The sequence below is a fragment of the Antrostomus carolinensis genome, unplaced genomic scaffold (genome assembly GCF_000700745.2).
Source record: "Antrostomus carolinensis isolate BGI_N321 unplaced genomic scaffold, ASM70074v2 scaffold3485, whole genome shotgun sequence".
NCBI classification, from domain to species: domain Eukaryota; kingdom Metazoa; phylum Chordata; class Aves; order Caprimulgiformes; family Caprimulgidae; genus Antrostomus; species Antrostomus carolinensis.
The window spans coordinates 15,709-38,772 of record NW_010315530.1 but is presented as its reverse complement, the minus strand read 5'-3'; the positions used below and the strand labels follow the sequence as shown (position 1 = coordinate 38,772).

The 23,064-nt window shown below is 37.0% G+C and overlaps 1 protein-coding gene across 3 annotated transcripts in view; it reads left to right on the top strand.

The window, feature by feature from the left end:
- Positions 1-22,638, top strand: part of VMP1 (vacuole membrane protein 1) — a 57,820-nt gene extending 35,182 nt beyond the window's left edge. For all 3 annotated transcript variants that reach the window (XM_029084956.1, XM_010167970.2, XM_029084955.1), the window contains 5 exons: positions 3,428-3,508; positions 7,294-7,410; positions 9,838-9,899; positions 21,113-21,215; positions 22,495-22,638. In XM_029084956.1, the coding sequence (XP_028940789.1) occupies positions 3,428-3,508; positions 7,294-7,410; positions 9,838-9,899; positions 21,113-21,215; positions 22,495-22,638 (507 nt within the window). The remainder of the gene's footprint in view (positions 1-3,427; positions 3,509-7,293; positions 7,411-9,837; positions 9,900-21,112; positions 21,216-22,494) is intronic.
- The last annotated feature ends 426 nt before the right edge of the window (positions 22,639-23,064 follow it).

Here is a 23,064-nt window from a genome sequence, read left to right as displayed (position 1 = left end):
TCAAATGCTTAAAAAAAACCTCGAGAAAAGATTGTTCCCTGTGCAGGCTTCGTAACAGAAAAATTATATTGTGAAATAGGTAAAAGTTGTGAAACTGATGATTGTATTCTCTGAGAAATGAAACTTTTCAGATTTTTTTTTTTTTTTATTATTATCATTATTGTAGATGTCGCAAAGATCTGACAAATGAAATTTAAGGAAGCAACCAAAGAGAAGTTTCTGAACTTGTTTTCATTAAAGTAAATGTCGGGACTGCAAATACATAGGGTTTTTTGAAACCTTACTGTGCAAATTATTTGTAGCTATGATTACATTAGATCATAGAAAATAGGAAAAAAAAAATCCTTAATTTATATTTTTTGACTTACTTAGTTTGAAAAAAGAAGACAAATTAGAAGCTCTTGACTGAAATTTTTAGAACTATAGCTGTGCTTTCCATGGAGTACTTTGTAATTGACAATGAATGTAAAAAATCTTAAAGAAGAAACAATCTGAGTATTAACTTTTAAAAAAAAAAAAAAAGTTATTAATTAATAAGGTGAGAAAAATTGCCCCAGTGTTGGTTTGGGTTTATTTGGAATTTTGGGGGGTTTTTTTGAGAGACAAACTTACACTTTTTGCAACATTTTCATCGTTGGTTTTATAAAAAAAAATATGTTTTTAAGTGAAGGGCAAAAAAGTAGTTTTAGGGCAGCCTTGGATTTTGCAGCAGTCTAAAAATGTGGGTGAGGGAAGCTGTTTATTTTTAAGAAATTTGCTGGAAAATGGTGTACTGTGCTTACACTGAGTTAATACAGTCAATCTATATATAATTATAATAATATATTTTAATAACTGAGCTGTGCTGCAGGCATTAGTTTATAGGTCACTTGCTGGAGAGTTTGTTTCTAATTCCAGATTGTGAAAATTAATACAATAGTGTCTTAGCAATGCAGTCTGAGATAATGGGTAAATATGTTAAAATTAGAATAGAAACACTTTCCATTGAAATATATCATGGACCTATTTGAATAATTAGATTGTAGTGTTTTATTTTAACGATACTTTACAGTGAGATTTATGGAGCTGTGAAAAAAAAATCTTTATTGGCTTATAAAAGTGAAAATATTGTTCTAACCCCCTGAGCATTGTGAAATGGTGAACAAAATAGGAACTGAAAAGATCATGGTCACATCCAGCTTGGTTGCAGAGTACAGGGGGAGACTGCTGATGAAATTCCTACCTAAGGCTTTGCTTTTCAGTTCACCTTTTCAAAGAACAACATCTCTTGGTGTTGAAAGGACAAGATTACAGTGACGCTTTAGCACCCTTTTTCATTTTGAAGTAGTTTGTAGAGAGATCCTGAAGACACATTTCTACTTTTGGTTAAGGAATTAGAATACCTGTTGTCTCCTTAGTGTGCAGCTTTTTATTCCCTTTGGTGCTAGTTGTGGGATCACACTCTGCAGAAGTGTTTTGCATCCTTTTCAGTTCGTGTTCTAAATCCTCAGTGGGACTGAACATGTAAGATTAGTGCTGACCCAATTAGTGATCATGTTTTACCTTGTTTGCATTTTGTTTACTAACTTGGAAATAATGATGAGGGAATTTTAGTCTGATAAGGAACTGCCCTGTGTTGCAAGATTTTTGGACTTGGTTTGCTGGTAAATTATCATGTTATGTTATTTCTAACAATTTGTGTCAAAATTCACTCTCTTCATGGAAAAAACATCAAAAAATTTACTTTATTTATCATGTAGGCACATTCTAGACCTGTTCCTGCTAACATAAATTCAATTATTTGGTATCAGCCTCACTGGGAGTAGGTTTTAACCACTCGTCCATACTGTATGTATCCTAAAAGTTCAATAGAAAAATATCAGAAACAAGTTTTAAACAAAGAGTGAATATTTCATCTATTCCATTTTGCATTCACGATCCCAAGGTGTTACTCCTGGTTAAAGTTAGCATATTCTGCCCTAATAGAATATTCTAAAGGGTTTTTATATTCTCCTGTGGTTAAAAATGTCCCACTGGAAGATGAAGGAAATCTCATTTATGTGGTATTTTTCTTTAAATTGAATTATTTGTTTTAATTTGTGTTATTTTTTGCAAACATGAAGTACAATAAATAGAATTATTCAGATTTCAATAAGATTTTTTTTATTATTATTTGAGAATTTAACTATTTCTACAGCACTGCAATGGAGAAAAGTTCCTACTTGAAAAAAGGGTATAAAAAGAGAGCAAATGGTCTGGCCTTATCACAGATTTTATTTTGTAATCTGGCATAAAAAGTTATGTCAGTTCTGTAGTTCAGAATTTAAATAGTATGCAAGGACATTGTCAAATAACTGAAATTTACCTGCATTGGTGTACAGTATTGAAGGTTTCAACAGAATTGTAACAAAGTTAAAATTGCATAAAATTAATTTTTCTGGATTATCTTGTAGTTGCTTTAATGAATAATGATTAAAGAATTTATCTGATAGTTTTCTACAAAATGTAAATAGTTAAATATTGTGTTGCTGCTGGAAAATCAGCTTTCTATTGCTTATTTGTAGGTTTTTAAAAGAGAATTAATGATGACTTTGTAAAGGTTGCTATTACCAGAGATACTGAGCTTTCTCTAACTACTGTTGCCAAGCCTAAATAGATTATACTGACCCTGGTTTTAACTTTTTGGACAGTTTTGCTTCAAAATAATTTTATTCTCCTGTAAATTCACTTCTCACATTTAAATAAACTGCTTGTGAGAATCTTTATTTTTACTTTTTAATATGTTTACTGTGTATTTGGTAAACTTTGAGACTCACAAGTTTGTCATGAGTATGTTTGAAAGTTACCATCACAAAGTAAAAGCATATTCTTAGCATGGCTTTGTAAAGAGCAGCTCAAATGTTACGTGGTCTGCCACCTTTGGTGCTTTTAAATTATTTTAGATTCAGCTCTGGATTTAAAGTGTGTTTTAGAGAGTACTTGGAATTAGCTATTTTGATTAAGATCATGGGTTTGAGAGAAAAGATCTAAGGATATCATGGGATTATTTTATTCTGTCTTTGTGTTTTGAGAAAGTACCTTTTTAACATTTAAGTGGTATGGAAAGAATTATTTCCCTTTCCTTGTTTAAGGAATAAAGTATAAGCAGTGTTGGCAATTCAAAGATACGGGGAGATAAATACTAGAAAACCTGTTTCCATGGTAGTGTGAACTTGGTGCCACTTGCAGAGTTCTGAAAAACAAAACTCAATACATGTGGGTGGTCAGATTTTAGATTTTCACACCGGGCATTGTGAATTTCTCCCTCTTCTCTCTCATCCCAGAGTTTCAAATGGGCCTTTTTGTTTTAAAAATTCTCCCAAAGCCTGGGGGATATTGCAATCCATACGTTTCGAGGTATGTTGGTTTTGGGTTTTGCCTCATTAATACTTTCTTTTCTTGTTTGCAGGATTTTGCTTCCCGGGCTAAGCTGGCTGTCCAGAACCTGGTGCAGAAGGTTGGGTTCTTTGGCATTTTGGCCTGTGCTTCAGTAAGTTCATTTCAATAACAGAGTTTTATAATCACAAATTGCAGATTTAATGTATTGCAATGAAATTAATGATGTGAACTGTCCCTTGGTTTTATTTGAGGCCATGTGGATCCTCATTCCTTCTTTGCTGTCTCTGTGTTCTCTGTGGTGCTTGGAGAAATGGGATGGTTGTGGTACTGGCAAGTACAATAGCATGGAGAAACTCCAGTCCTAGATTAGTACCAAACACAGTGAATTCTGCAGAAAAGCACAGCTAACTGTTGTGAGCCCTTCCTTCAACTTCACCATTGGGCTTCTTGACACTAGTTTTCCTTGGAAGATAATGAGTTTGGAAGATGATGGAATTGTTCTATTTCCTTTTTAATCCATCAGAAAAGAATGGTGTGGCAAGGGATTTTATTTTTTTTTTCCAAAAAATAAAGTAATTCACTGTATAGTTCAGCATGGTGTGGTGAAGCCTGATAACAACAGGTCAGTTCACTGAAGATGCAAAAGGCTTGTCGCAGTAGGAAGACTTACAAGAGACTGAACTAAGACATTCTTTAAATTCAAGAAGTTTCTGTTTCAGTCCAGGGATGTTCCCTGCATTTGGTTTTGAGGCCATGTCTTCTCTAACGGAGACATGTGCTCACTGCTGCTCACTGCTCTGGGTTAGCAGATATTTGGCAGATCAGGTCATGCACCCAATCATGACAGTTATCCTGTTGGGACTTTCCTAGCCTGGATTATGAGCTGGCAAGATACAGCAAGAGCTGTATTATTACCTATAGATTCTGTTGGAACCATATTATATATATTTTTTAGGTGTTTATATCCTATAGTTTACAGTGCTTGACATCTTCAAATCCAAAGTTACACACAGAATGAAGAATGGAAAACTACCTGTATAAATCCTGATTAGGATATACATCCATAGTAATTCTCCTAAGTCTGCTCTGGAGATATCCTTAAGACACTGGGAATCAGAAGACAGTTTCAGAGTCACAGCTGTATGAACTACAAACAGCTAGTAGCTTTATTTTCTCTCTAAGCACGAGGTGAAACGAGCTTCTCCACTGATGCTGCTTTAGTGTTTTAAGTAGGATAATACAGTTCTTTTGGAGTAGAAAAATCTTGAACCATTTGAAGTTTAAATCTCTCTCTGGAAGCTTAATGAAAACTGGTAGGAATGGTGTGCCTTCTTCTTCCATCCCACACACAAAAAGTGGGATGTGATACACAGAAATGTGATTACAGTGAAGAGGGGAAGTGTAGGTCCCTTATGATCCCATTCTTCCGGAACAGCCACAGCCATTAGCCAGCTGCTTAGCTGATGAGGTATTAATTCCACACTTATCTAGCATCTCTCTTAATTTCCTAAACTGTAGAGATGACAATGCTAACTATTTGCTCAAGTATAGGTAACCTGTGTTAGCTGGAAAGAATGAATCTTCTAGTTGCTGGCATACACGTTTGTTTACTGATCTTTTGAACTCTCTTAATGTTTAGAGTGGAGATGTAGGTTACAGGCTGTTCTTTAAGTCTTTCCATCCAGTAAGCTCTTCAACTGCTCCTGCACTGCCTCTGACTCACTACTCTCGAGTCACCGTCTTGTGAGACATCCCTGCCTGGGCTGTTCTGTCTGTCCTGTGTAATCAGAACAGCAGCTTGGAGAGGGCAGGGATGAGTTACTGGAGTGGCTGCACAAGGTGAAATGTGGATAAATGGAGAACATGAGGAAGGAGTTGGTAAACAGGAGAGATGATGTGTAAACTCTTTGTAGTTCCTGCTTAGTAATACTTAAACATTTGCTTAACTTCTTACCTACTTGCTGAGCTGTTCTCCAACGTGCTCTGTGCTCCGACTTCCTTTTGCTTATATAGGCTGCCCTGGGTTGGGGGAGGGATGAGGAATCATGAATCCACCACAGTACATGGAGGATTTGTAAATGTGTTTACAGAATAACTGCAGAGTGGCATTAAACAGGGTGAGCTTAAGTGTGGCAGAGGCATTGAAAAAAGCACAGGGATTCAAAGCCATACGTTTTTATTGCATCTGTAGGTGAGGAAGACAACCCCCCACGTGTGCTCCCCCATCAGCTTCAGGGCTTCTCCATGTGCTAGAAGGCATCTCCTTGACTTGCCCCCCTTATAATTGCATTATTACTTTGGGATTTTAAAAAGTATTTTAGTTGGGTGTATTTTTTATGATTAGAGAACTTCCTTGTGAAGTGGTAATGACTGGCCTAGCTGCAGGTTGTTGTCTGTCAAGCAGTGGTCTCTAAATGCTACATAATAAAACCACAGTCAAATTAATTTTCAAACTTTGCAAGTTTATCCAGTGAAGTCAACTGAATGCAATGTTGTTTAGTGGCAGTAAGAAAGCCATATTATTGTCTGCAGCTTAATTCCTATGTAAAGGCAGCTCTGGGGAAGGAACAGAACAAGAATTAGCCCTGGAAGATCCTTGCTGTGACTTGTGAGAATTTGCCCTCCTGTCTTTGTGGGCTTTTTTGGCAACTCTCAGTACTGCCTCTGTGTGTTTTTTCAAAAACAAAGAGAAAACCTCACTGCCCTGCTAATAATATAACCTGATGTGGACTTAAGTAACTTTTTGCTGTGATGTGTGTGATGTGCTGGTGATATCACAGGTACCCATACCTGCAGCGTGTTGCTCCCTCTATGGTGATAGTAACACAGTAATTAAACACTGTGAACTTAGAGAAAACCCCCAACCAACTAACAAAGAACATACTTGAGACCTAGAGCAGACTTGGCTCAGAAGAGCAAAGTTATCTGGCTGTGGTGTAAGTAAATAATTTACTAGCCTCCTATGCCTGAGACAGCTGTCAGAGGTAAGAATCATTGTAGCTGAAGCGGAGCGTGTTTAGAGACCGTTTCGGGGCGTGATTAGAGACCGTTTCAGATTTCTTCCTATGCAGGTGGTGTTGTGGGTGCTCATAAATTTGAATTGCTAGTCTATAGCAGCTAAGTATAACCCTCATAAGCTTTCTCACAGATTTCCATTCAGTCAGTTGCAAACTTACTATCTGTTTATGGTCTTTAACAATCTCTTTATTTATTTGTTTGTGTAACAACAACAAAAAAAAAAGACAAATACTGCGGGATATTAGCCCAGAAATGCTGCTACTGTGAATGACACATACCCCGTGCGTTCACTCAGACAGTCTGCCCTTGTCCTGCCTGCTAAGTGTGAAAGGTCAGAATTTGGATACTTTCTTGGTTTAATTTCAAAAATATTTTACAGATAGTATCACAATACCAAATGTCAAGCCAACAGTTTTAACAATAAAAAAAAAATATTTAATTTTAAATGAAATGCATATGCTTAATAAAATCTAATCAGTGCTTTTAAACTGGATACATATGACTATAAATGCCAGGTTTTAATGTACTTTCTCAGATGGAAATCACTGGGGATCATTTTGAACACTGGCTTCCAAGAGTGATGTGGTTGTCAGTGAGAAAATTTGATAAATCACTCAAAACGGCTTTGCTGTGGTTTCTGTGCATTTCACATGGAAAACTTTTTGTTAGCTTTTTTTAAAAATCCAGGGGTAAGGAGGGACCATGAGAATGGAATTGTCTGGGACATTGTCTAGCTGAATCCCAGAGACTTTAAGTTATGTGGTGCAACATTAACATTTCTGTAAGTATTAAGACACAAGAGTTTTGGATCAAGTTGAATAGGAGGAAAATGTTCATTTTTCAAAGTTTCAAAGTCTGTCGTGTTACTCTTCATCTAAGTGCTGCAATTCATGAACTTCTTTCCCTTGCACTTCATAGATCCCAAACCCTCTGTTTGACCTGGCTGGGATAACATGTGGACACTTTCTGGTTCCCTTCTGGACCTTCTTTGGTGCAACCTTGATTGGGAAAGCAGTAATTAAAATGCACATCCAGGCAAGTAGATGCTACACTTCCCTTAGGGCTCTGGGGTGAAGACTTGAAGACTTGATTTTATTTATTTTTAACTGAATGATATGCTGTGTTGCTTCATAATGAATTCTGGAGTCTCCCTTCCTGACCTGAAGTAATGGAAATTAATTTGGTGCAAAGGATTTACAATAAAGGATCTGCTAGGGCTCAATAGTTGGGCAACTGAATAATTTATAGCTACAAACTAATGAGCTCGCTGCCTACACCACTCAGGAAATTGGTGGTTAGCCAAGTTATTTACCTACGGTTTTTACCAGACTGAAAGGACTTCGTACTCATAATGAACTTGCCTTTTTGGTAACAAATGCTCATTTCAAAGAGCACTGCAACTGGCCTTTACCGGTTAAGCGGCACTTTTAAATGCTCCTTTTTATCTTAGTTGAGTATGTAGAGTAAACCCCACTCCTTTCAGGCCCTGCAGAAAACATCTGAGGGTATGTCTCTGGGCGTATCATCCGGAGCTTTCAAGCATGGTTTTAAACATTTTTGGTGTCCTCAGTCTTATTTGGAAAGAGTCTGGTTTCAGAGTGTGTCCAGCTTTTCCTGAGAACTCGGAGCCTTACCCCATGTTCTGAATTTGGCAATCAGAATCTCCAGTTACTTTCAAAAATTTGGAGTCTGGCTTTTAAAATGCATCACCGTTTGGGCCAATGAAAGAGGAAGGACTGATTCCCTGGCGATTCTTTACTGGTGGCAGAGTGGTTACATCACTCTATTTGTAATTATTAGAACCAGTGTTTGCAGCTGGGGCTTCGTTTTTTTTAAGCATCTCCATAAGACTGGTGCAGTGCCTATAGCTGTCTGGCTTGGAAATCTTTTGTCACTACAGTAGAATAGCAGAAGCTATTAGTAGTATAAAATTACTTGTCTAGTACCCTCATCAAGCTGCTTAAAAATCTTTTGCCCTGACCAGAAGATTTCAATCTTCAACCCCCCTTTTTTTCCTCATCTTTTTGTAAATGGTTGTTTTACTTTGCACAGTCCTTAAACAGAAAATATTAAACAGAAAATGCTTTCATTTACTGTGCTAGAACAACTTTTTCTCCACACTTATTTTTGTATTACATGTATCTTTCTGCTTTTAACTCTGTGTACTGTTAGAATTTGTTCTGGCAACATAGAAAAGGGAAATAGTATTTGTGTAATACTCCTTTGATTATTTTATTTGCCTTCTTTAGCAGAGTGTTTGCTATGTAATTTATAGTGCTCCACACTCAGATCAAATGTAAGTGAAAAAATATTTCCCAGTGTCTTGTACACTTGGTAAATCATCTTATTTTGTAATACATTTAGCTATTAGAAGTCTCTTTACTGCAGTGCTCGATTTCAAACATTTTCTTGTGCAACAGCCTTGATTTTTGTAGTGATCTTGCTGCAATTTGGAATTTAGAAAATGTAAGATCATGAAAAAAGGCTTTTAATGAAATCTCTCTTTAGACAGGAAGCAAGTGACTCTGGTGCAGTGGCCATCCTGGAGCTGCTTTTAACTGGCCTTTTCTTCCGGACCACAAAATATTTTGTGTAGTTCTAGTCACATCCTTTATTTCCAGACTAGGGAATGCAGTTCTTGTTAGATTGTGTTTAAATTGATTTAAGGAGACTGTGGGAACTGTTTGTGTGTGTATATGTGTCTACACACAGTCTTGCAAATGAACAAGCTGTCAAATGTGACAGAAGTGGAACTAGCGACGTGTGTTTTAACAAAATTTGAACTTGTGTTAGAAAAGGAGGGAGTGGTAAAAGTAGGGACATTGGGATTTTCTGCAAAATAAGCTATGAGTTACAGAAGTTTCTTTTATTGAAATTACTCTGTTCCAGATAGTCTGTTGCATTAGAAACAGTGACAGTGTTAAATTGTTTTTTTGGGTTTTTTTTTTAACAGATAGACACCCAATGGCTCTTTGTTCTTCACTAAGTATTTTTTGTTACGTTGCTCTCTGAAGCACATGAACTAGGGGACTAAAAGAGACATTATTTTTTCACTTCTGTGATCTTTAAGTACATGTGTTTGTGGAAGGGGATGTGAATTTTTCTGCGCAGTGATGACTGGTTTTCTATTAAAACATTGTTGACAGAGTAAAATGACCTTGAGCTTCTGGGAATTAAAGTTTGGGGAGGATGCGAATGGTTAGTTAACACAGGCTACAGAAACATTGCAAAAAATGAAATCTATGAGGAAACAAAATAATAAAGGAAACAGCTTTTCTCTCTCCTGCCTCTTTTTGAAGAGAGTGTTGAAAAATTAAGATCTTTAAAGAAAAGAGAAGCGAAAACTATGTGAGAGTGCTGGAGAAGCTGCCTGGTTGGAAAGGAACATAAATTGTCGTACCCCATTGTCTCTGCTTCCCTTTTGATCAAATGTTTCTCTAACTCATGTTTTCCTTCCTACAGAAACTTTTCGTTATTATAACATTCAGCAAACATATAGTGGAGCAGATGGTGTCCCTAATCGGGTGAGTAATTCTTTAACACAGTAATACCTTCAACTCATTAAGTGGAAAAATACTGGAGGAGTCAAATTAGATGTGCTGAAAATTGTGCTTTGCTTCAACGTGCAAAACTTTGGCCAACACATAATTTAGGTCTTATTTGCAACTTCATTCCTCACCTCAAGGGCTTCAAGTACTTCAAGAAACATAATAGCACTGAAGGTCAGATGGCCTGAATACATAGTCCTGACAGTTAACTTTCACCCAGAAATATGATACAGCTCTTCCAATTATAGATTGCTACACTTTTAGCTCAAATAGACTGTTGGGTGTTTTTTATGGACTTTCTTCAATGTTGCAGTGTAATCCTATGACAAAAAAAGGAAAGAACTGTTGTGATTTATGTAGTGTCCCAAGATGACAATAAACATCTTCCATAATTTGAACTACCTTATATATTTAAATTATTAAATTAAATTTCTCATGAAGTATCAGAATGAGAAATTTGGTGTGTAGAGTTATATCTCAGTTCTGTTAAACTTAGTTTTTCATAGGAGAAATGAGTTTTCATGGATAAACTGTTATGGTTTTGAGAAAGTTTTGTCTTTTTTTTGTTGTTTGTTTCTTCTTTTAGACAGAGTTCTTTAGCAATTCATTACCATTTTATTTTTAATGTGAAAATCTTGGTTTAAAACAAGAAAACTAAGCACAAACCCAGCTAACAACAGTTAGAAGAAAAAAAAAAAGACAATTAAAACAACATACTTACATGTTGCCTCAGTGGGTTTGAATAAAGATTGGACACTGATGATGAAGTGTTAAATTTTTGCCTCATATCTACCTGTTCAGTCATGAAATTCTGGGTAATTTTAAAATCCATTGTTGATGTTAACGTTTCCTGCCTGGTAATCCAGCAAATAACATCGCAACAGTGCCTCTCTAACCATGCAGAAGTTTCATAAATTACTTGAATGCAAACAAAGTGTGCAACTTAATTCACTGAAATGTAGACAACTAAATCAAATCATATTCATTTCATCAAAAATTCATGCTTAATTGTTCAAAAGAATAATTGTTCTTGGGGGGGGAAGGCTGCTTCAGTGCACTGATGAGGTTAATGTCAGGGATGTGGGTTTGAAGTTTTAAATGTGAGTCTCTAACATTTAAGTAGAAAGCCTTAATGTTGTGGGGTTTGGGGTTTTTTTTGGTTGGTGTGTTTGGGTTTTTTTTAAGCTAGATACCTAATATGGATCCATAAAATAAATTCTAAGGTGTTTCTACTTTTCAAAGGTTTTTCACTTTGTTATACAGGACAAATTGATAGACATTTTGCTATCCAAACTGTAATAACTATTTTCACATAAAATCCAAAAAGCCACACTCCTCAAGAACAGTTTCAGGGGAGGAATATCTGGAAATAATTCCTTTTAAAATATGTAAACTCAAAGTAGTAATGTTATACAAAGAAAAAGGAGTGTCAGAAGAAACATTCTAGGGCATTTCACTAATGAAACAAATCCTGACTTTATTACTTTGTGATCTTCTGATAGGCTGTCTGGTTTGTAACAAACTTCAAAATTAATTTCTTGCTTTGAACATTATTTAAAAAAAAAAAAGTGGCTACTTTAAACCATCATTAGGTTGGTCTTCTTAGTATCAATCACACTAGACAATATTCTACTAACTTTTGATCTGCACTGCTGCTAGGTCAGGTATTTTTCCAAGGATTTACTCTCCTGCAAATCTTTGAGCCAAAACTAGTAGTTTTTTCCTACTTCATCTGTCTTAGAGATAATTTTGCATCGAATTACTTTGAATGTATTCACAAGACCTCTGCTGGATTCACATTTTATTAGATGGTTGATGTCAGAGTTAAAAAATGTTCTTGGGAGACAGTAAGATTTTTGGAATGTCCCGGTATCCTTGACTTTTCTCAAGCTGTCTGCTAGCATTACCTCATCAATTTCTTTTAGAGTGGAGTATAAAACATGTTAAACAATAGCTTGCATTAAATTCCTTATTATTAAATTAAAATATAGTTCTGTTTAATAGTCAGTAACTTTATTTTAACCAAATTCTATCTGACACAATGACTTAAGACTTTTTTTTTTTTGTCTGGGATATTGCTCTTACACAATAGGAAATGTCTAAGCACAATACTTTAAAATAATGAACATACTAATATACAGGATAACTAAAATCGAGACAGAAGATTATGAGATAAAGTCTGAGAATATTTGATTTTATAAGCCACAGAGAATTTCTCGATAGCTACATGTGTCTTAGTCAAAAAGCAAAAATGATTCACCTGCAGACCTTGCCCATAGCTGGAGTTGTTGATGTCTGTTACTGGATGCTGCTGGCGTTGCATGCTAAGCCTGCCATAACCAGCCTGGTTTAATATAATTTAGGCTAATTGGATTTTACAATTTTGTCTAGGTCTCCATTACAAAAGGATCATAAAATACTCCTTATATTAATTAAATAGAGAAAGAAAACGTGGCAGGAAATTAAGAAGCTGTTTACAATAAAATTTTTTGAAAACATTGGTGGTAACTGCTGTACAAAAATAAAGAGGTAGGAAGGATGGTGGTGGCGCAGGAAGGCAATGCAGCAAGCCATGGGACAGGGATGGGTTTAGGGAACTGAAGCAGGCATGAGTCTTGAAATCAAAGCTGAAGAGGATTACAAAGATACTGGTAGCTCAAATGGGGCTGGTAATTATCAACCTGTTCTACCAGTTAATAGTTTGAAGTTGTATTGTTGCTGTCTAAAATGCTAGAAGAGGATAATGTTTTCTCTCAGGTTGTATTACATTCATCAGCTTTTGTGAGGAAGGATGGCGTGCAAGAGTTTTGTCTTGGATTCTGTCACTTAAAGAAGAGTTTAATTTACTGATCATCCATGTTTAATACTTTGATGCTGGTTTTAGGCCAAACCTAGCCCATTTAAAATATTCAATTATCATGTGTGTTGTGGGTTTTCTTTTGGCTCTTAAATCTTTCCGTTTATTTTTTTTTAACCTACAGCTGCGGGATTGTTTATGCAGTCACACTAAGCACACTGCTTTTAAGCATGACCGTATTTTCTTTGAAGTGGCAGTTTCAAATGTGCATTAAGAATTCCCAGAAAACTACTAAATAAATAGTTCTCAAAGCACCCACCATCCACAAAACTGTCTGCCATAAATTTTGGATAAATGTTCAGAAAGAAAAAATGGGTTTGTTTTAATTCAGCGTGCTACGTTCATATTTTGGTGAAAATGAGCTAACAACTTTAGAATTTCAATAGACATCTAAAAAATTCCTGAACATGTTTTATATAGCATTAGACAGCTTGTGGTAGCCTTCACCTCAAAAGCATCTGAACTTCAGTAGCAAGTGGTGGCCACATCCCTTTTGGACAAATTTAAAGTTTAAATAGAAGACAGTAAAATGAATGTTAAAGAAAAAAAAAATGCATACTTCCACAGATTTTTTTAGAAGTTAATTTGTTAGTGCTGTGTTTTGCAAAAAAAAATGCATACTTCCACAGATTTTTTTTTAGAAGTTAATTTGTTAGTGCCGTGTTTTGTAGGTGAGAGGTGTGAAGTGTAATTCAACAAACTCAGACCTGAAAATCTACCCCATAATATCAGTGCTTCTGAAGGGCTTCTTCACCTGGTGGTTTCTGTGGAACAAATTTTTAGGGTTACCAGATCTCTTGGCCAGTCTGAATGACTGCACTCCTTAAAGGAAAAACAGTTTTTGGTAACAGCTACTCGAACCGTTGCCTTGACAAACCAGTTTGCTGCTATTTATTGTGCCATAATTCTTTGCTTCACAACTTAATCTCAGTTGATTCTTGCAAGGAGCGTGATGTTCCTTTCACCAAAAAAAAAAAAAGTACAAATGAGATTGTGGTGACTGATGTAACTGGAGAATTTGCTTAAAGATTGTATATCTTTTAAAAAATAATAATTTAAAGTATAGGTTTAGGTTATTTCTTTAGAATTTAGGAAGCTATAGTGATAGAAAGGGCTGCACCAGAAATCAGTTGTTCTGGGGTGGGAAGAACCTTTTTTTTGATTCACATTGTGCCGTGTGACTGTCTGGGTTTTTGTGGGCATTCAGCAGGGTCTGACTCTGCAGCGTGGCCTCTGCCAGCTCATCTCAGCTGCTCGGTATCTTATCGCTCTGCTCTGGGCAGACCAGCCTCAAAGGAGCCAGCCCCGATCTGCCAACCACACCTTCTGACTTGGTGGACCTTTGTTTTGCCTGTACACCAGAAAGTCCATATCCTGTTGAACTGACGTCTTCATTAAAGGATATTTTGAAAATTAGGTTCTGATCAATATTGAAAATAAAACCTGTGTAGTAAAATTCAACCAAAATTAACCTGAAGTGGCTGAAAACGTGGATAACTGAGCAGTGACTTCAAAATCTCCTGATAAATGCTTCTGGAAGGTTATACCAATACACCTGACGTTTCTTGGTACAATAAATCAATGGCTCTGCTCCCACAAGTACATCAGAAACCTGTGGGACTGTGCCCTCATAATACACCCTGTACACAATAGATCAGCTCTGCACAAAAAAGGCTTTAGTGTCTTGAAAGGGACACAGATGTGGATGAAATTTGAGTAGTTTTGGTGTTGAAAACCTTCCAGTGGATCACAACAGAACTATAAAAGTTTATTTGCAAAAGGCTTGTAGGATTTAACTCTGAACAAGCAAGCTTTTTTTTTTTTTTCTAAATTGTGTACAAGATATATCTTTAAAATACAAATAGAAATTTTCTTACAAAGAGCAGAGTTAAGAACTAGCAGTTCAGAGATGTTGCAATGCCTATTTTTGAAAGCATTGATTTTAACATCACAGAATGTCCCAAAGAAAAGAAAAGGAAAAGTGTTTTGCAGGCACTTGGTTAAGGTGGGAATTGGGAGTGTAGCTCCAGGTATAAATGATGTCAAATGTGGAACAGTTTTAGCTTGGGAATCTTCAAATAAGAGAGTTTCTTTCTTCATCTGGTAAAGCAAGTGAATCTGCCAAGTAGCCTTTTAACCCCCAGCATGTTTCTGTTGATCCTGCCCATAAACCAGATTTATTTTCTGCAGTTTTCAAACACTGATAACATCGAGGTTTCACCGAACGTTGTGAGGCCGAAGTGGTGGTGATAGAAGCTGGAGGCTGTGGTTGGTGAAACCCTCCCAGCTTTGGGAGCCCAGGTTTGGCTGCGGATCCTCTCCCTGAGCCAGGGCCCAGGTTTGCTGCAGCATCATCTGTCAGGGCTGAGTCAGGGGAGGGTCTGAGGTCCCCTCTGAGTCACTGGGCCCGGTCCTGGTACTGGTGGAGCCTCGGGGAAATGGATGGTTTAAATACTGTGAGAATCTTTATCAGCACAGGAAATGACAGCTCATTAAAATACTAACCGTTAAGCCTGTTTAGATCACTGTCTGGAAAAAAATTAACCATTGAAGGTTCAGATAACTGAAGAAAGGTGCTCTGTGTAGACAGTGAACACGGTACGCAAATTAATCGCCTTTGCTAATTGTCCAGTGACAGAAAAATATTTCCATTGGCATCTATTTATCGATGGTTTATAAAATGTCAAACTTTCAAAGAAGTTGATACCGTGCTGGAGGAAAACTTCCAGTTTCATTTGAGGGAGAGATGGCTAAAATACCCAAATATGGTGGCCCTCACTGAATGCCTCGCTGCTTTGGAGCTTCAGGATGGATTTTTCTTGTGTTGGTTCAGGGGAATGTAGAAATGTGAATCTCGTACAGAGAAACTCTGTGTGGGAGGAATGGGTGTTGGGTGTGATGATTTAACGATGTTTTGCATAATTGTTTGGAAGGTGAAAGCCTTTGCTTTGGCCCTCTGGCCTAGCTGTCAATAGCTCCTCTGATTTAAATAAATTATTTTTTAAAGAGTTGGAGGTCCTTGGGGGGGAAGATTCCATCCCAGCACACTCCCTCCTTCCTTTGTCACATTCTTCAGTGCCACTTAACTCCCTTTTTTGTAGAAGGAGATAATCCCTGGCCTTGGGCCATGCTTGCTCCAGGGTGAGATAATGTGAGCAGGGTTTGTGCTGACAAAACCCACAGTGATATTTTTTTCTTCCTTAGTTTGGTTTTCTGTTGTTTCAAAATTTCTTTCGTTGTTGTCTTCATTTTGAATTGTAGTGCTGGCATTTCCTAAAAGGATGTTTTCCTATAGCTGGACTAACCAAAATAGCTGAATCTGAGAAAAATGTCTATAACGCTGTTTGTCCCCAGACCCTGAGAGGGTCCGGGCGAGGACAGAGTGTGCGTGCCAGAGACTCTGACTGAATCAGTCCCTGTCTTAACTGTTACATGTTTTTTTTTTCCCCCCAGTTAACAGCTGTGGATATTAGAGAGATCATCCATAGAGTGGGGTTGTGACTCAATATTGCATCACCTTTCCAAGCAGGGCTTCCGTGTGTTCCCTGGGAGCCTTGTTTTTTGCACCATCTCTTCAATTACTGTGGTTCTAATTTCCCTTCAGATTGTTATTTCCACGATAAAATAGTAATATGTGCTTTTAAACCTGGAGTGCTTCATGTTCCTTCATCACTGCAACAGGGGGACTGACTCCAATAGTTCCTACCAGCTGAGCTGCTGAATAGGGTATAAAATTCAGAGCTGAATGCCGCTGAAGTTCTTATTTACATTTTTAATTGCCATCAGAATAAGTGAAGTTTAAGAACTGCTTAGAGTTAAGCAGCTGCTTCATCATCACTTGCTCTTAGAGGCCTCTTACAAACGAGAAACTTTAATTAGCAGTAAAAAACCCACCATATTCATCTTCCTAAAACGTGAGTCTGCAGTGGCAGTGTCGGTGTTTGTTGAAAATTCCAATATTTCTCTCTGGAAAAGTAGGTGAATATACACATGTGGGTTTATAAGATGGGAACTTTATATCCTAAATCATGGACTGATGGATTTTTTTGTGACATGTTAGTGCAATGATACTAAGATGCAGCATTTGATAGAGAGCTGTACTTCAGCATTTAGCACAGCTTGTAATTATCTAAGTGTTCAAAAGCTCTAGAAGCATAAATTATGACATTTCAATAACTTGAGAGTATCCTGTACTCTTAAAGAGCTTGTAAGATTAAAAATATACCTTTCAAAAGTGCAAATATCATGATTAAATAGTTTTAAAGAAGTGTTTTTAATATTAGTAAAAGTGCAGTTGACTGAAGTACTGAATAATTTCCTACAGTTTGTTAAGCTGGCACAGGGAAAATACTTTTTTTTTTCTTTTTTCCTCATATTTGGGTGCTCCATCACGTGTATTTGTGATAACTCCTACCTGTAGTTCCAAAGATTATTTAAAAAAGATAAATTTCCCAAAAACCTTCCCTACTGCTTCATGACTAGTGACGTGCATTCAAATATTGACAGTCATTCTTTGAAAAGCAAAGGAATAAATTGTACAATGTATTTTAACAAACACAGTTTTGCTGTAACTGTTGGTGTCTGTACATAGTTGGTGTAATTTTTAAACTAATCCTAGAACAACTTTGCTGAATCTCTGTAGTGTGATGCTTCAAATAGAAGTGAAGTTTTATTTGTTGAGAAGAAAGCTATATAATTTTTTATTTGGATAGAAATCATGGCTCTTAATTAAAAAAAAAACAAACATCTGTTTAATTACAAATACCAGATAATACTCCTGAAAACAAGCTTCAACAGTGTTTTATTCAGTGAAGCAAAATTCTTAACGTGTCTTTATGTTGTGGTATCAGAATGCAAGTAATTTTTTTTTACTAAAATGTTATTATTTTAATGAATTTAGCTGTACCAAAGGCTAGTACAGTTTTTTGGAAGTCTGTTTTCAATTTCAGTTCCTTGCAAAAAATTCAATTTTAGCAGGGAATCAGAATGAGTTAAAACAAAAATCGATGTTTAATGTTAACTGCTTCTGAAATTTCTACTGAATCAAAATTTCTTCAGGGGTTTGGGTTGGGTTTTTTTTGTTTTGTTTTGGTTTTTTGTAGCTAGTCTGTTTTTCAAATAAATGTTGAAAGGACAGAACAGACACCAACAATACTTGTCTTCCTAGGTGCATCCTTGTTGCTATTAACTGCAAAATTCATTAATAACAATGACAGCAACTAGTGAAATGTATTTAATTGACAGACAACTTCTAGTGAATGACTTTTTGTTGTTTTTTGAATGGAAGCCCTTAAGCAGCTCACCAGGACCTGCATTTTAAGCCTTTAGCAGGTTGTGTGTTTGGGCTTTTTGTATGTGTTTTGTTTTGGCAGATAGAGACTACAAAGTGCTGAGGAGCTGAGCTCTGTTGAGCACTAAAGTCCTTTTATTTTCTTACCCTTTCATATTCTTTATTTGAAAGACAGTAGGCTTGATTCTCAAAGGAAAATGCAAGGAATTGGTTTTAGATGATTCTACAAACGGGTTTATCTTTCAGCATCTTCCCTTGGTAAGTCGGAAGTGTAAATAGGGCTGTGGTTTGCATCTAGACTCCTGAAAGTGCAGCAGCCTTTTGAAGGTCTGTCTTAAAATCATTGCCAAGTGGCACAGAATTATGATGCAGATCTGTTCTGTGGCGTGTGTACCTGCTCTGGTTGGAGTGTAATCCTGGAACATTTACACTAAAGTCTTCCCTCTCCCCCTTTAGTAAGAACAGGGTCAGTGAGTTGAACTTCACTAGGTTTGCAGGGGCAGGTACCACTCATTTGTTTGAAATTAAATAAAAGAAAACCTGATTTTCTAAGAGGATGTCTGTGCTTTGGGTGTTAGGTGACATATTTATTAACTGGTTGATTAAATGACTGAATTTTGTCAAAAGAGTACAAGTAACTGATATTGTCCCACTGAAATGGGATTTCAAGAATTTTATTCCTAGCACTGTGGATTCGTGAGTTTGCAGATGTCACTCTGCTTCATTCTTCTCCTTATTTAAATTTATGCACCTTTTTTTCCAGTATTAAAGTCTCTTCAAATGTGCAAAACATTGTGAACTTTTACAAAGCAAGGTCCTTGCAGTCAGGATCTTACAGTTCTTCCAAATAGCTTTTATAAAATGAATGTTGTGCACTTAATTCTTAGTTATGCTCACAAAATTAAAAAAAAAAAGTTTACTTTTAGTGAAAATAATTTTTAAATATTGTGTTGATGCACCAGGATCTCTTCAAGCCGTCTGAAACTGGGTTTCATGTCTTTGTTCTGTTGTTTAATGCTAATTGGGCACTGACTTGGTTCAGTTTTCAGAAAAAAAATGGAAATATTTAAACAACCATTCTGTTAATCATTCATCTCTCATCATTTAAATATTCCTCATTTCATAATCATGCAGAAGTTTAAAAGTAAACTATTACCTTTCAGTAGCTTTTCCGGGCTTCCGAGAGTCATTTGAAAAATAAAAGAAACCTCGAAGTCTAACTCATTTTAAAACCTGTGACTCGTACTGATCAGCGAGTCATTCGGAGGGTTTTTACCAGGAATAAAATCAGCTTTGGAAGTTCTGAAAAACTGGAAAGGGTTTGTCAAAGTTGACGTGCTCTTGTGTAAAATGTGTAATAGACGAGCTCTGGTCTCTCCTTTTGTTTGGTTTTGGTTTTTTTCCTTTCTGAAATTTTACCAGTCCAGGCACAGAATTTGCCTTTCACCCGTTTGTATCATCGTGATGGTGAATCAGGAGGGAAGCAGTTTTTTCCTTGTAAATATGTTCAAAAAAATGACTTGCCCCTGGCTACTGAAGGAAATAGATTTAGTGGAGGAGAGTGAGCGAAATTGTTTCTTTGGTCAGTGCGTTTTCATAAATTCCTAAGATGAGAAAGCTGGTATTTTTTAATTGGGCTTTAACCTGGAAAAGGGAATATCACATCAAATCAGGAGACTGAGGAAAATAATTTGAGAGACCAAGCCCTCCCGTAGCAATTGCAGTCATTCAGAGAGGAGATGATCAGTTTGTGGAGGTGTCTGTGTGTATCTTGGTGTCTGAAGTGTGTTTTACTAAATCCTCCCTGAAGTGGTAAAGAACCAAAACCCATTCAGGTTGAAATTTAGGTGACTTTTTAAAATGTAGAATACCATCTCCGTTTATTTAAAATTTTTTTAAAAATTAAAAAAAAAATCTCTGTTCTCTTTGAAATTAAAATGGCATTTGTCAGTAATGAATGGGAGCTCTGCCATGGCTGGAGTCAGGAGTACCGGCGTATGGATGTGGATGAAACTTGGGACCCTCAGCTGGTGGTGTTGCTAGTGATAATTTCTTCTGCCTAGTATTTAAGGAGTTTTTTTTTTAAGTGTCCTGACAATTACTAAAGCTCCTTGTGCCCCCTGCTAAACAGCATGGTGTGTAGATTGAAAAACAAATGACCTAGGTTGTTCTGGATTAAAGTCTGGCTGTGGCATTTGCAGGATGGAAGTTGGGGGCTGCTGTGAGTCCCTCCAGCGTTAACACCTTTGTGCTGGGAGAGGGTTCTCTGTTCCCAAACGTACCCGTGATCTTTACACGGTTAATGTCAGAGCGAGGTGGTCAGTAATGGGTTGTAGCTTTTGTGCAAGTCATCTGCCATAAACCATGGCATGATTCAGAACAGGGTTCATAGTTCCTTCTTTGTTCCTTTGTTAATCACTGACTTGTGGGAGGCGCCTGCAGAATTTGCTAATGCATTCTTTTTGGGTAAGGATGACGCACAGATTGTCCTAATAAGGACTTAGTTTGAGAAAGGGGCCGTCTTCTTTGAGAAGATAGGGGCAAGTCATAGGGCGAGCAGTTTCTTTTTTAACTGAGGGATGACACAAGCACAAGTCATTTCCTTATTAATCGGTTCAAACCAGTTCTTACAGGAACTGCTGGTGATAAATGTGGGACTTCTGAGAAGTCATTCATTTGATTCTCAGCACTGCACCAGTGCACAGCCTCAGCTGGCTTCTCCCTGGCTTTAAGGAAATGCTCCAGCTCACAGCTTCGTTCTGTGGGACCAGCAGTGTATTGTCACTGGTTTCCTCTGAAATATTTTTCTTTTTAAGCACTTTTTTGAGGATCTGGGGAAATATGTCCCTTTCAGAAATAGCAGATCAAAAGATGAAATAGACTATTTCGTGGTTATCTGCTTTCTCAAGTAGCAGTGCCCTCTGAGCTCTAGCTCAGGCTGAACTTTGTTCTGTTTGGGTCAAAGTGGTAAGTTTAAAAAAAACTATTTTTTGTTTTTGTTTTTTTTTTTCTCCCCTATTTTGTCTTGTTCTCTGGGATCAGTGCTATTCCAAGTATAGGTCCTTCTCTTCAGAAGCCATTTCAAGAATATTTGGAAGCTCAGAGGATAAAACTTCACCACAAATCTGACAGTGGCGTGCCACAGGTAAGAACCTCTCTGCCTCCCTCCCTGCTTAATTTTTCCCTTCTCTGGCTGTCTTTTGACTTGTCAGGTTTATCAGTTCAACTCTTGATTCTGTTTTTCAAAGATTTGCAGTGGCCCGGGAAACAGATTAAAAAAAAAAAAATCTCATTTTAAAAGCAAGCTGGGAGTTAAAAATAATACTGTAATTGACTTGGAGAATAAAGAAAAACAATAAAGGCCAATGGCACGACCTGCCTCTGCATTAGCTGCTTATTTTGAAAGAGAAATTGCAGCAGAAGAAAGTTGTGTTTGCATGTGAAATGGTAACAAACTGCAGCATCAGTACGGCAGAAGCCAGTCGGATCTGTGGCTTCTTGGCCAATAAAAGAAACAAAATCCTCAAGCTTTTACTGTTCGAAAGGAAAAGAAAAATACGGTGTTTGGCACCGGTACCAAGGGGCAGGAGTGTCCTTTCATACAAAGTGTTTAAAAAAAGTACCCTGAATGTTCAGTGGAGACAGAGCAACTTTGGTATTCAATTCCTGAGGATACTGGGGCATTTTTAGATAAAATCCATTCACCTAACTCACACTTTTCATTTAATACTTGTAGCTCTTCTAAAGGTTTCTTTGCCTGTTTCTTACCAAAAAAGAGACTAAACGAGGGAGGCTCGGGCTGGAATAACTAAATATGCAGATTCCTTTTCTGCGCATTGAGGTCATTTTTGAGCAGTGCATTGCTGCCCTCCTTTGACAAAAAATACAAGTTAAGAGTAACTGTGGAAAAAGGCTGGAAGTGGGACGGCCGAGGTGGTGGCATTCACTTCTAGTGCCACCAGAAGAATCGGATGGTAATTGGAAGATAACGCAGTATATGCAGTTTAGGGAAAAAAACCCATCATTAACCAACGACCTTATTGTTTTCTTTGCAATGAACGTGACAGGGAATGACAGTCGGGTTCTAATTCTGAACTCTATGAATTGTTAGCAAGGACGAAACAATAGGAGGAATAATAAATCACTTCAGGAGCGCGCTAGTGATCAGGGATTCAGCATCTGCCCCGCGGTGTGTTTGGCAAACCCTCCTGCATTGTCTTTCAAGGGACTAAAGTCAGCTTTGCAGAGGGACCTGCAGGAATCCTGTCAGCTTGCACTTGGTTCCTGTTTTTAATTTGATAAATTACATAATAATAATTTAAAAAAAAAAAAAAGTTAGGCTTTTCCCTTTCACCCAGAAAATGGAGAACTGTCCATTGTCCACTAATCTTCATTTTCCTCCTTCTTCTGTTTTATCTCTTCAGGGGGAAAACTGGCTATCCTGGATGTTTGAAAAATTGGTGATTGTCATGGTTTGTTATTTTATCTTATCTATAATCAACTCCATGGCCCAAAGCTATGCCAAACGACTGCAACAGAAGATGTACTCTGAAGAAAAAACCAAATGAGCTTGGAAAGAAAAAAAAAACAAACAACCAACAACCAAAAAACCCCTTGGAAGGGGTTTTGGCAGATGGGAAAAGTGACACATCTTTCCATATGTTTAAAAATCAACATTATTCAAAATGGGGGAAAACTTTTTAACATCAATTTTCAACTATAAAAATTTTTTTATTTAATTTTGAAAGTAATTTGGATATTAGAGCAGATGTTTCACTGACAAACTTATAAATGTTAAGGTAAGGTATCCATGCTTTACGTGTCCGAGTTGTATTATACGGGATGGACAATGGGATGTTAAATGGAGTTTAACACAAATGTTGTCCACCCAAATTACTTCCAAAACTGATGATTTAATACCCTCCATTTCCTGATTTAACTTCAGACTGACCTAAGGGTAATTTTTTATTTTGAAGGGTGGCTGGTTTGCTTTT